General features: G+C 46.5%; 4 protein-coding genes across 4 annotated transcripts; 2 read left to right on the top strand and 2 right to left on the bottom strand.

Moving 5' to 3' along the window:
• Positions 1-2,258: 2,258 nt before the first annotated feature.
• Positions 2,259-5,562, bottom strand: FOBCDRAFT_148606 (uncharacterized protein; the record flags this gene model as incomplete). Its single annotated transcript, XM_054707402.2, has 8 exons — positions 2,259-2,577; positions 2,723-2,772; positions 3,540-3,904; positions 3,970-3,997; positions 4,053-4,153; positions 4,200-4,362; positions 4,514-4,721; positions 5,399-5,562. The coding sequence occupies 8 exons, from the start codon at positions 5,560-5,562 to the stop codon at positions 2,259-2,261; spliced, it is 1,398 nt and encodes a 465-aa protein (XP_054563377.2).
• Positions 5,563-5,713: 151 nt separating this feature from the next.
• Positions 5,714-6,674, top strand: FOBCDRAFT_147553 (uncharacterized protein; the record flags this gene model as incomplete). The annotated part of the gene is made up of 3 exons (XM_059608263.1): positions 5,714-6,192; positions 6,246-6,376; positions 6,430-6,674. Coding segments are annotated over 3 exons (855 nt in total), but the record flags the coding sequence as incomplete, so codon positions are not given.
• Positions 6,675-9,066: 2,392 nt separating this feature from the next.
• Positions 9,067-10,886, top strand: FOBCDRAFT_148033 (uncharacterized protein; the record flags this gene model as incomplete). Its single annotated transcript, XM_059608274.1, has 4 exons — positions 9,067-9,298; positions 9,539-9,649; positions 10,012-10,168; positions 10,220-10,886. Coding segments are annotated over 4 exons (1,167 nt in total), but the record flags the coding sequence as incomplete, so codon positions are not given.
• Positions 10,887-11,313: 427 nt separating this feature from the next.
• On the bottom strand, positions 11,314-13,664 carry FOBCDRAFT_148852 (copper amine oxidase; the record flags this gene model as incomplete). The annotated part of the gene is made up of 7 exons (XM_054707398.1): positions 11,314-11,669; positions 11,723-12,097; positions 12,161-12,266; positions 12,325-12,336; positions 12,394-12,703; positions 12,754-13,319; positions 13,374-13,664. 7 exons carry the CDS (start codon positions 13,662-13,664, stop codon positions 11,314-11,316), a joined length of 2,016 nt encoding a protein of 671 aa, XP_054563373.1.
• Between the last annotated feature and the right edge of the window lie 123 nt (positions 13,665-13,787).

Below are 13,787 nucleotides of genomic sequence, written 5' to 3'. Positions count from 1 at the left end.
TCTGTATCTGTTCTGGCGTCTGTCTCCCTTCGCCCGATACCCAGTTCTCTGTCCGAACCACTCATATGCTGGCATGACTCGCAAAGCTGGATAATACGGCAGAGACTAAGCCCCAATACAGGCTAGTCAAATGCGGGGAACATATCAAGGTTTATCGAGAGCTCGCACCACATCCTCTGTACTGTGCGGGGAGGTGACCCCCATTGGTAACCTTCAACAGCACAGGATAGAGAGTTTCGTAGCCACGGGACAGTTGGCTACCGTGACGACCGTTCTTCTATGTAAAGAGACTACTAATGCGTTAAGCTTTCTCGTAAGCGATCTGATGTAGCCTACTAATGCCACGCTGGAGAAGTCGTTATCCCTCTCCTGCGTGCGGCATATTACCCAAGCCTCAACGGAGGACGATCTCACCTTCCACCGACTCCTCAATCTGAGCCCGTGGTTGGCTTATGGTAACAGGTCAGGGTTGGGTCAGGTTGGGTACTGTTAGATTGGCGGCTGGGGAGGGCTCCAATTTCCTTTATCACAATACTATTCTTGTATCCAGAAAAGGAGGGGGAATTGAACCAACCCCTCCCTGACAGACTGATCAAAAAGAATCAAGTCGACAATCAATAACATCTGTTACAAGCCCTGATTTTGCCGGGTGTCTCATTGAATGTGTGTATGTTCTGAGTTGAGTTGCTTCCCCGCTCTAAGTCCCATATACATCTTGTACTGGGGTCCGACTGGAGTATCACTGCTATAACGATCGCACGCCCCATTATGTAAAACACACAACGTGACAACATCATAATAATCTGCTCCACATCTTAATACACTCACTCCATCGTGTATGTGCGTATCTAGCAAGTACTATAGCACCTCTTGGAATTAAAAGAGGCAGAGTACCCAGGGTGCCTCGCTTGACCACTTCCTTCAGGAAGACTGCGTTACGTTACTTTCCGAAGCCATGTCACCCATCGCCCTCAATACGGCACACTGAGTTCGAGCACGAAGCGTGGTGGAAAGGCACGCGTGGGTTGAACCAATTATCTCCTGTGCTGTGTTGAGGTGCTAGTTGATTACTCGGCCATTGATATGTCGATGACAGACAGAACTTTAATTGACCACAAAAATGTATTACCTTGCGACTATACTGTGTGAAGATACCTCTTATGATTTACGGGACTTGGCGTTTGGAAAACCGTTGCTGAAAGCTCTAGCTATAAGTGGCCTTAGAGCCTTATGAGGGACACCACTGGCACCTTAACACAAAGAGATTAACTTGAACGCATTTAGGGGATCTCCCATCGGCCAAAATTAGCCCTCCCAGTCAAGCGTTAGGTATACCGTAAGAACTTACGAAATTGACTGCACCCGGTGGATCCGTTTCTGCTGGTTTCTGATCTATGATTGGCAAAGCTGCAAATAAAGATCTGACATTTCACTAAGAGCCTCTAGACGAATGAGCGTAGCTTCCTGGATCCACATGGCGCGGTCGATTTCGTGAGTTTTTACGGTACTTCAAGGTCAAGTGGCCTGTGGGACCGGAACGCGCTAATCACTCTGATCACGGACGATTTTTCACACAAGTCAATACAAATATTGGGCTTCTGTTATTCCTGGCCTCAGCCGCTGCTAAAATTCACGCCGCATGCATGACGGACTGCCGGCAGTTCCCAAGACACGTCGCCGGGGTGGATTCCTTCTCCGTGGACGGCCTCGAATAGTAGAATGACGTCCCGACCGGATCTGACACCACAATTCCTTGCCTATGATGATGGACCATTTATCATCAGAATGAGTATTGCCATGGGCTTGCTCGCGACATTGTTCGTTGGTTTGCGGGTCTGGGCGAGAACATATACACGAATAAAACATGGACTTGACGACTCGATTGTTATTTCTGCCATGGTAGGAGTTCCGAGTCAACATAACCTGCCTGTACTAATCTTCAATTCAGTTATTTATTTATGGCTTTATCGTTATCGGTATTGTTGGAAAGCAATTCGAGCCCATATCATGACGAGCTGACGATGCTAACCGCTGGGCAACAGCGGTCTATCGGGGAGGCTCTGGAAAACACCTCGCTGCCAATCTGATGGCAGAACCTAGGGTATTTAGCAGAGCAGTATTGGTATGTCCTTTCGATGCTCCGTCCTGCATGTAAGACTGACAGGCACAAGTATCTTTCCGTGGGCGACATCCTCTATGCTACCAGTATCGCCCTCCTCAAAGCCTCCATCTTGGTCATGTACTGTCGAATATTTCCATTAAGATCCATGAAGGTTGGTGGATACTCGCTTGGTGTTATCGTTCTCATGTGGTGGATCGCGGTCTGTCTCCTCGCCATATTCCAATGTCGGCCCGTCCGGAAGGCTTGGGGCATGTCCACCACAGAGGGTACATGCATTGATAAAGGCATATGGTTTACCAGCGTCGCGGTCCCGAATATCGTTACCGACGTGGCAATCCTGGCCCTGCCTGTCCGCCAGGTTTCCCTGCTTCGGCTGAGCAGAGCTCGGAAGATGGCTGTTTCTGGCATTTTTCTCCTCGGAGGCTTGTAATATTTTCCCCTTCTGAAGCATTACGCTGGTGGACTGATCATGTTTTAGCGTGGTTATCGTCAGTTGTCTGCGGCTCCGGTGCCTGCTCGACTTGCGCGGCGGCGAAGATGGGGACTTCACCCGTAAGTAAACGGTCCGCAGAGACCTTGTTGCTGCCAGCAACTACTGACCTTGGGAGGACTTGTTGCTTGTGTCTGGTGGTGGAGTGACGTGGAAATTTCTATCGGATGTGTTAGCGCGTGCCTCCCAACTCTCCGGCCCTTGGCGCGATTGTTAGTCGGCCTCTTCAGACGGCACACGATGAGCAACAGAATCACCGACGGCCTTAACAACGTTGAGACCATTGGATGCGCAAGGTCGAGGCACCCCCAAGACATGACTGGCAACGGAGTAGAATCATGCGAGCATCTCGGCGATGAAGGAGCGCCAACCGCGGATCTAAATTTACGACAGGGACACTCGAATGAAGTGAGCACTGTCGCACTTGGGAACCAAGATTCACATCTACAAAGTTAGGTGATGCCTATGACCGCCGTCATAGCCGAACACAATGTATGTTGAGGCGTGACGTTGGGGACTGTCCATGCTAAAATACCCAAGCGGTGCCGGAAACTTCTTGGTGGTAGCAGCAGGGCCTTGTCGAAGCCAAATCAAGGACATAATACATGATATTTCTCAGGCAATGCATCAACAGGGCTAATCAGACCGGTATTCGCAGGTTCATTGGGCAATGGAACCTCCCTTCCACAAGTGGCGTTGACGTGGAAGAGGCCTAAAGTCTCTGCCCTTAACTATGCCGTTCTCTATCAAATGCGCGTGGGTAGGACGTGCTCTTAGTTCAATATCTTTTTGTCAGTTTGTTTTCTCTCCTTGATCTCTAATCAGCTATATATTCTCGATACGCTTTGCAAAGGAGGCTATTAAAGCCTCCACCATCCGCTTTGGAAGATGGTTGCACCGTTTTCGTCTCTCGATGCCATGACCTACGGTTCCTGTGCCTTGATTTCTGGAGTGGGTGTCGTTTGGGTTATGTAGCAGAAAGTTTTCTGTCCCGCGCGGGAAATGTTGTAGCCGTCGGGCATTATTGGTAGATAGAAGGCCACGTTTAGTCACATGTTGGCGACTGGCAGCACTTGGTTGGTGTGCAGATGCACGAGAGTTTTGGATATTTGTGGCCGAGCGTGATGTCAGGTTCCTTTTGTCAACGCTGGGGCAATTTCGGGATGCAGGCGTCAGGTAGGCTTTTTCTAGGTTTGTAAGGCACTTGGCCGACGCTGGAGGCTCTCGCCCATGACCGCTATTCATCTTTTCTTGGGTAACGAATCCGATGCGAAGCGCCAAGCTATCTGGCGCTGCTAGATTGTCAAAGTATGGTCAGCGAAGCCATTCACGGGGAAAGAACGGCAAAGATACTTACCATTGGACTTAGAAATCAATCTGGCTACCTCGCTTTTGGGGGTTCCTTTATTTTGCAACCTGCTGAACTTATCTTGAATATACAGCTCTGCTGGCGGGCTCGATAAACTCGGGATCACACCACCATGACCCTTTACCAGGGCTAACTGTGGAGTCTGGGAAGGTGTTGGTAGTCCATGAACAACCTAAGGTTTGTAAGTGGTTAAGCTGCCAGCGTTCTCGAATACAAACCTGACGGATTGATGGAAGGAGAGCTCTGGTAGTCTGTCGGCCTTCTGGCATGGTCGAGTGCTGCAGAAAACAGCTTTGGTCTTGCGAAGTGGTGGGCATGGCGGGAGGGAGCTGACGCTATAAACTTGATAAGGGGGAGTTGTGAGGCTTCGCTGAACGATGCCTATATATGACTGCAGATCTACTGTGCGATTTCACAACACAAGCGCTAAGCGAGAATACTCTTTAATTCTTCATGCAGCCAGCTTATAACATAACCCGCCAGGGGAGCCGATGGATTGTAGTATGAAAGCCTCGGGGCTAAGTCGTTCTACAATAATGAGGCCTAATCTTAGGGAAAACCAAACACTTGACAAATTGTCAAGGAGCGTGGTCGGCCCTTGGTCCGTCTCCATCTGTCCGGTTTTACCGTAATGGGCTATCTCCCCTGAGAGGTTTGTTGCATCTGAGTAATGAACGTTTTCCAAGATGCCCAATATCCACCCATCCGGCTTCATACTTTCCTTTGGCGGCCAAAATAGCCTGCAAGATGCACCAGTCAAATTCTCCTTTCGGATATTTTTGTCGGAACAGGGATACGTAAGGAAAACCCCAGCAATTTGGCTGTGTAGGTGAATTTGCGGCTGCGGGCGCAGTTTAACCTAGACAGGACTAGGGTGAGGGAAATGCAGGGCGATGGGAATGGATGTCAATGAAATGCCAAGAAGGTTGCTCTCGTCATTGCACGTTGCTGGTCCGAATCCGGGCATTGGATCGAACTGAATTTGACTCGATTCGGTTAAATGACACGGACGGTTGACAGACCAGCTTCCCCCTGTCGACTCAGCACTGGATCAACTCTTAACCATAGTCAGCGCCAATTAAGGTCTGTCCGAGCACGGCATGGCAGCACTCCTCAGGCACGTGGCTGACAGACTAAACGGTCTACATCAGTCCGGATATCTTGGTCGAATCTGTGCTTGGTGGCAACCTTCCACTCTTCTCCGGGGCTGGGTTCAAAGCTTGTATTCAGAGTTTTAGTCTAAGCCCTCCTGCAAGAGCGCAGAGCACGGGCCGGACCAATCTCAGTCCAATATTCACGTTTCAAGGGGTACATTCAACATGTCTCTCTGACATCAATTATTAATATTAGCTTGTTCTTGCCAGGGCTATTATCATTACTTTGACACAACAAACTCCGCCCTTCTGCTGCTGCTTACCCAGTGATCCACGACGAAGCTGGTTTCTCACCCGCAACCATGAATGACGGTGCCATCAATGTCTCTATCTCAGTCTTTGTTACTTTGGCACTGGCCGCTTTAGCCTTGGTCCTCCGACTCGCTGCACGCCGTAGTACCAAGATGGACTTAGGGCCTGATGACATGTTAGCTATCGTTGCCTTTGTAAGCCTTCCACCTTCCGCTCTTATATGGAAGATCGCTGACTTACGCGCTGGTCGGTGCGGGTGGTTATTCAACTATCGTTCTCATTTGTAAGAACAGCGACAGTGCCGATATATGGGTAGGTCTGGCTGACTCAGCTCGATAGGGGCTTTCCATTGGGGACTAGGGCAGTCACTTGGCGATCTCACTGATGAAAACGCGATGCACGATATCCTCACAAAATCGCGGCTATCGCTATTCATCGTCGAATTATTATACTCCTTCTCGATTTCTTCCTCTAAGTTGGCTATCCTGGCCTTCTATTGGCGATTGTTCAAGACATCTAACATCAGGGTTCCCATCCTGGTCTTTGCCGGAATGTCCATCATCTGGCTTGTTGTGCGAATCTTCTTGACCATCTTCCATTGCATACCCATCCAAGCCTTCTGGAATAAGACAATGAGAGGTGCAAAATGCGCGATCGACGAGTCCAGATTCTTTTTCGGGACTGTACTGGTGCATTGCCTCATCGACATTGCTATCCTTGTCCTGCCGATTATGCCAGTCAGACACCTCCACCTTCATTCTGCTCAGAAGATTGTGGTCATCGCTCTCTTCACTTTTGGTATCCTGTACGCTCACAGTAATTTACGGAACCAAGTTACTTGAAGCTAAATCGAGCCAGGGTTTGCATCGCATCGATTATACTTCTTGTTGAATCCCTGAAATTCAACGTTCACACGAAAGATATGCCGCACGACATAGTCATGATAATAATCTGGTCTACGGTTGAGGTCAATCTAGCCATCGTTTCTAGTAATAGTCCCTCATTGCTAAAGTATCAACACCTTGCTTACTGGCGTTTTCAGCTTGCCTTCCAATTCTCCGACCAATACTTCGCCGTCTGCTTCCAGGCCCACTTGCTAGCTCGAGGGAACATAACCAACGTATCGAGCTACCAGATAGAGTCATCAAGCTCACTATACATGCGAGAACGAGGGAAGCCGACGAAACTAGCTCGACGCATCAACTAGCGGACTTGGAGAATCGGTGGCCTGACTCTGATACACATATACCTACATACACACATACTGGTGACGGGCTGCAGGACTAGCAGCCCGCCAGAACCAGCCCATCATGCGATTATCTCCCATCTGGAGATGAACCATGCTAGAGGTAACCATAGATGGGATATCTGAGCTTATTATCCGGGCTTAACTTGGGCACGGACACAAACTTGGAGAAAGCTGACTTCCAACTCCATAAAGCAACCCTTTTTTATATAACGTACATGATAAGCAAGTGGATCAGACAAGCGAGTGGATCAACCCACTTTTCACCTTAAAAGCTATTTTTTAAATAACTCTTAAAAATCGAAATTAAGCTTAAAATGGCTACGATTTTAATAGCTTATATATATGTCCTAAAATAAACTATATTAATTTCCCTACATTTTTTTAAAAAAATTCCTATATAGCTATAAACCTTAAAGTCTACTTCCACTGTAAAATACACTGTATTTTATGATTGTCTATAGAAAATAAAATATTTAGAAATGTTTAAAAAATACTTACTTATATAACTAGCTAACGTACACGATAAGCGAACGCAACAGCCCACTTTTCCCCTTATACTTGTTAGACATTACGTGTATTCGGTTCATTGATGTGAATTCGTGTATTCATGTTCTGTTCTTGTTGAAATCTGCCCCTTAGAGGTTTTACCATTTCGGCTGTAATCTTAAAGTATCCCTACTTGCACGTGAGGCCCCAGCACCTGTTCAACAATACTTAGTTTTTTAAAAGCTTATAAAAATCTTAATTTAAGCCTAAAATAGTTGAAATTCTACTAGATTATATATAGTTTATAGAATAGGTTAACTATATAAATTTTCTTAGACTTTTTACTAATTTATATTATATAGTTTTAATTGAAAATAGATTTCACACTGTATAGCTAAGCTTTTCTAAATAAAATAAAATAGTTAACAATTTAAAAAAATCTTATTATAATAAATAATTATACTAAGCTTAATTATATTTTTCTTGATTTTTTAGCTATTTTATTTAAGAATTAAATTATTATAGGGTAAATTATTTTTAGCCGTACAGTGCGGTGTTGCGTTCGCTTGTCCGTTGCGTTCGCTTATCATGTACGTTATACTATTTTAGGAAGTAATTCTATTAGATTTTTAGCTAATTTATTTAAGCTCTAAAATACTATAGGGTAAGCTATTATTAGCTGCACAGTATGCTGATCCACTCGCTTATCGTGTACGTTTATTTTTTTTATATTTCTTTTTGTCACGTAAACTATTATTAATCAAGCCCCTTTCATCTATTCGTCGCTCAACTTAGCGTACGAATGCAACTTTTTGGAAGCTTGTTGACATCTAAAAATGTGGCCCCAGTTGGCCAACGAGGCTTCGATTATGGACATCAGGTTGAAAACCGCCAAATAAGCATGGGCGCGTAGTTAGACAGCCAGTAACGGCAAACCTTGTAATGTGGGCTGCTGGTTTGGGTGCGAACTCTTCAAGAAAGCTGTCGAGAAACGCAGTCAAGACAGATTAAGTGTAAGAACTCGCAGATTAGTTGTATCTGTTGTCCTCGGGCCCGTTAAGGATGTCCAGAACTGACATGTTGATGGGAAACTCTCAAGTGACATATCAAAGCTATGCCCAGGCTTAGCAATGACATATTATTTACACCCGGCTTCGAGGCTAGTCGTATTGGTCATCACAAATTATCATTTACTAAGTTCCAAAGCATTGTCACAATACGGCGCGATAGGTGGGCAATATTAGTTTTGAGAATGAAACAAAGACGTGGCAAAGCCTTCGACCGCCCCCGGAGAATTATTGAGCGTATGGAAGAAGGCGTGGTTTATAAACTCGCCCAAGATCCAACTTCCTTGATCAATTGCCTTGAATTGTATGGCTGGGTCACGGCACCGGGGGTTAGCCACTTAAAGGTTAGCCATTCAAAATGCGTCGGATGAAAGGAACCTGCCCCCCCCCCCCCCCCCCCCAAATTTTAGAGTATGATAGAAGTAACGTATGATATGCATCTGAAGATAGGATGCTGAACACTTGGAGAAGTCGGCCTTCAAGCAGGCCTGTCAAGCAGAGTCAAGCGAGGCTAGAACGGAAAAGACTTAAGAAGAGAAGTGGGGCTTTCCTGTGTGTAGACCGGATCAATGCTGAGGAATCGTGAATAGCTTAGCGTACCTACTGGCCTTATGAGATTCATTCTCCCAATGAGATTCATTCTCCCAATGAGATTCATTCTCCCAATGAGATTCATTCTCCCAATGAGATTCATTCTCCCAATGAGATTCATTCTCCCAATGAGATTCATTCTCCCAATGAGATTCATTCTCCCAATGAGATTCATTCTCCCAGGCGTAATAAACTCTATCTATCTATCTATCCAATAGCCGGTTAGGTTATTTGATTTAGACTAATATTTGTTTAGAAATACTAAGCTGAAATAAGTAATTATAGCCAGAAGGGAAACTTTCACTTCAATCATGCCACCATAGCACCTTCGTTTCTTATGTCACAAGTCACGATTCTTAAACAAGGAACCCTTGAAGAAATCAGAGTCCTTGAGACTTGTTCTATGTTCAAATTTCCAAAACATCCATCGTCTAAAAGACCCATAACCTTCCGTTTCCCAGATTGGTTGCATCTTTCCATTAATCATCAAATGGCTGATCATCCTTGCCACACGTGCCGTAAGCGACGCGTACAGTGCGACGGTGGATATCCGCATTGCGACAAGTGCACATTAAGAGGAATTGAATGCCTTGGATACGGCCAGTTTCTGATGTGGACAGGGGCCGTAGCAGTTCGTGGAAGACTTGCAGGACAAACCTCGAGTGCTGCTGCATGCCACGGCCAGCATTCTGCGGTAGCCAAGAGGCGGACAATCTACCAAACAAAAGCCTTGGAAACTAAAACGATACATGTTACAGATCAATCGGTATCAAGCTCCAAACTGGATCTACAAACATCTGACGTGAGGTCTCTTGTGGATCCTCTCTTCCAAGGCATGAGCGAATCGCAAAGGAGATATTTCGACTATTGTATGTACAATTGATGTCTTTTGGAACAGTCTCTCGAGGGGACATACCTACTAATGTTCTCTTAGACTCACATCGCGTATGTCAAGATCTTATCAGTCATGACTTTTCAAATGCCAATCCTTTCCGCAACCTCTTGCCCTTGACATCGTCACATCCCATATTGCGACAGGTCATCATTGCCGCTTCAGCAGCACACATGTTTAATCAGACGACAACCTTGGCAGCTGCTTCCGATCCATCTCAAAGGTTTCAAGCACCAAATAATATACGTATCGATGCACTTGTGGCAAAGCACAAAGCACTTCAAATCATGCCCTCCGCGATTCAGAATATTAATACACATAGTATTGATATTATCCTAGCTGCTGCGTTGTTTCTTGTCAATGTTGAGCTTTTGGAGTCGGGGAAACGCTCCTGGAAGCCTCACCTCGAGGGCGCTGCTCAGATCTTAAGCATGACCCAACCACTCACACTGTTGGATGAAAGCCTGAAAGATTACATCATGTCAGACTGTATTGTGTATGTGCTCACCAATATGCAGATTGGCCAAAAAAGCTGACATATTGCAAGTTACTCCATCCTAAGTCTTACTTTCAACCCTTCAGCCCCCAACCTACAAAATCATCTCGAATCGTGTCAGATTCTGTCTATTCTGGACAAGACGACGAATAGTTATCTATGCTGTCCGCCCGAACTTCTTAACATTCTTTTGATGGCCTCTCAGCTTCTCGACAGTTCAGAGGATGGTGTCACAGCCTCGTCATGCGCCGCTTTACTAGAGCAGGCACGCAGTGTGGATCTGGACTCTTGGGCTTACAAACTCCACGACCAAAATACTATCCGAAGTCGGTTCCTGGCGGGATTAGCACATCAAATTGCTGCTTGTCTCTATGTTTTACAAGTTGTGCCGGCTCTGGACAATTCCATGGACCGAGGAACCACCCATACACTGCTTGAGGGACTGTATAACACGCTATCTCAGATTCCCGATAACGATCCAAATTTTAAAGCCACTGCCTGGCCGAGTTTTGTGCTGGGTGCTACGACAGAATCACAAGAAACACAGTCCTGGGTGATAGACAGATTGAAAAGGATGGCAGTTGTTTTCCCCTGGGGCTTTATCTATTCAGCTGTAGACACATTGCAGGTCCTTTGGAGATTGAGTGAGAAGCAGAGGGTGGCTGCAAGCTGGGTTCAAACACTAAGGCAACTCGATGTCAATTTTTTGATCGTGTGATCAGGGTTGCCTCCAAACGAAGGATTCTGGTTCTCTTGTTGCATCGGAGCTTTACGCTTAGCCAATAGAATACGAGTGCTTCTAGTTCGCAGATAGAATGAGTCAAAAACTATTAATATTGGTAATAATCAGACGTTTAAGCGTCCTACAGAAACAGTGACAAGAGACTTATGTTTTTAGGAATAAATACCGCCATCGGACCCCTCAACTGATGGGAATAACAGAGACACCACTTGAAAAGTCCCCTTGATACTTGATATTTCAGCGCAATTGGCGGTGCGAGAACTCCTCCTAATGCGCTAAATCACTCTCACAGTATTTCAGGCTCAGGCACATAATCAGAGTTGTGTCGTTGTTTCAAAGAACTACAATATCCTACATAGCAATCCGCCTCGTTACTCAACATACCGCCCTCACGAGATGTCATTCAAAGTCTGGAGCCTCCCAGAGCTAGCTTGCTGATACGGTCAGTCTCATCCAACGCCCCTTTACCCTTGACTTCCACCTGACTAGGTGTGACAGAGTATGATGGTGGTACATCCAGAACAGGGTTACAGGAAAAGAAATGGCGGGGCCGCAGAAGAAGCGTGACTGGCTCCCTAGGCATGATAGGGTAATCCTCAGGAGATGGGAAGTGAGTGATGCCAAAGGTATGCCACAGGACAATATCGGTGTTGGTAATAGATTCAGTACCATCGCCAACCCACTCAGCGATTCCCTTCGAGGGCTCGCCAGAAGTCTGAGGGACGTGATCGCCAGCGACCCAGAGTTGGTCATCATGGTCTATCACCATCATTAGTCTAATTCTTGAACATTTTAGGGGTTATTCTACTTACATCTGGTAACATGAACTGCATGCCTCGCGAACGCAGCCCGTTTCCACACAAGGGATCCCTCCTTGGGCAGCAACCCTGGCACCTCTCTGCTGACAATCTTATACGACACCGGTTTGCCACTGTGAGGGTTGAGTTTGTTCTCGTTGATGATGTCCCAGGATCTAGAGGTAGATCCATTGTAGTCCGTCATGGCCTGGGCAGTTGTTTCGAGCTTGGTACGCTTGGCGTAGAAAGCGTTGCCGTAAAAGTTCTCGGGACTACCGACGGGAGCGTCGGATGCGACGGCATCGATCATCTGTACCGAATTGCTTGGCCCGTCGAGATTGGGGTTGACACGCAAGCAGAAAAGATGTTGATGATTGTGGGCGTTGATGCCTGTACCAGTCAGTATACTCTCGAGTCTACTACACATATTAGGGATGAGATGATTCAACTTACCTCTGTGTACCTCTGTACCCCATCCTTTGGTATCCTCACCCGGATACATAACATAGGTGTTAAGGATTCCAGTCAGCTTGATGTCAGGCTGGATGGTACCGTCTTGCTGCAACAATATCAGTAAGAAACAATCAATATCTCGGTAAACACGTCCAGTAACTTACATGAAAGACCCACTCATCATCAAATTAGCCGCCTATTCAACAAAGCGTGTCATAGAGGAAGATACATACCGCGATCGCATACTCGTAGTTTGCAGCCGTGAAAACTTGCTGCACGATCAACCTCCTTGCGCGAGTGACAATGGTCGAGTCATCCCGGAAATCTGTGTGCTTGAACAAGATACCGTCGTCTTCCTCATGGATACAAATTGCATTCTTGACTTTTCGAATGCTTCCAGATTGTGTCGAAAAGTAGGCATCAAGGTAGTGAATTGCTCCCTTGCAATCACAGCCCAAGGCCAGGCTGTTTGTCAAATAACCGGCACCATACTCGCCAAGGTCAAAGGCATGCTTTCGCTGATGAGGGTGTTCAGGGTTTCCACTGTGCAATGTGTCAGTTCAATGGTGTCTTTAGCGACTTGGTTGACTTACTAAGGCACCACCATTTCCGCAATAGACATTCTGTAGAAGATTGGTCGAACATTCCCTTTATCGTTGAAGGTAATGTTATTAAAAACAAGACCCTCTCGATAGTTGAAGCCAACGTGAAACTTCCAGTTCTGCCACTCAAGCTCGCGCCCCGTTACCTTGAAGGATACACCTTCGGGCTGAGTGATGTTGATAGGCTTGAGGTTATTCCTGTAGCCTCCCTGGTGCTGAATAGCGAGATGATGATAGTCCAGTGGGGGAGACTTGATTAAGGGCCGGCGGATCTTGGGGATGTCGATAGCAACGACCGTTTCGTTGATCGGGTCCCAAATGGGACAAAAGTCGAGCGGGTACTGGTATTGGCAGTTGTCCACTTCAGGTCGATAATACATAAGGGCCTGCTGGAGACGTCTACCACTACCAAAACGTTCGTCGTAACCAATCGTCCATGGATCGCAATAGACTTTGTGAATGTCTTCTTTGGCAATGCCGCTTATGACACACTGTTCGATGACCTTGGAGTCTTTACGGCAGCCATGTTCCACAGCTGCCAACTCTTCCGGAGTAATCTATTAGTCTGATTAGTTACCAAGTAACTTAGTCTTATTAAAACAAGGTCGTACAATTGGCTGAGCTCCATCAACTTGCTTCCACTCAGTGATCTTTGGTGTCTCAAGGCCCACAGAACCCTGATAGACCGTGCCAGTAGGTCCAATGACAACCACATCGGCAACACGACTGGGCCGACGAGCATTATGTTGGTCCTTGAGCCAAGCCGTCATCTCGGCTTTACGGGGCTCTTCCAACGAGACTACGTTGAACTTGACATTTTCATGTGCTTTCTTGACGATGGCAATAGCAGCCTGAATCTCTTGTGGAGAGAGGGGGTCGAAAGGGTGAGGGGGGGAGGACATGTCGAGTGAACAAGCTTCTGATTATGCTGTTGGCTGTTGATGTGCAATGTGTGAGGCGTCTTGGTTGTTGTTTATGGGAGAGAGGGATGGGGGAAGATGTCTTATGTAGCCAGATGATGGGAT

The sequence above is a fragment of the Fusarium oxysporum genome, chromosome XI, assembly GCF_013085055.1.
Source record: "Fusarium oxysporum Fo47 chromosome XI, complete sequence".
NCBI classification, from domain to species: domain Eukaryota; kingdom Fungi; phylum Ascomycota; class Sordariomycetes; order Hypocreales; family Nectriaceae; genus Fusarium; species Fusarium oxysporum.
This window is presented reverse-complemented; position numbering and strand designations above follow the sequence as displayed.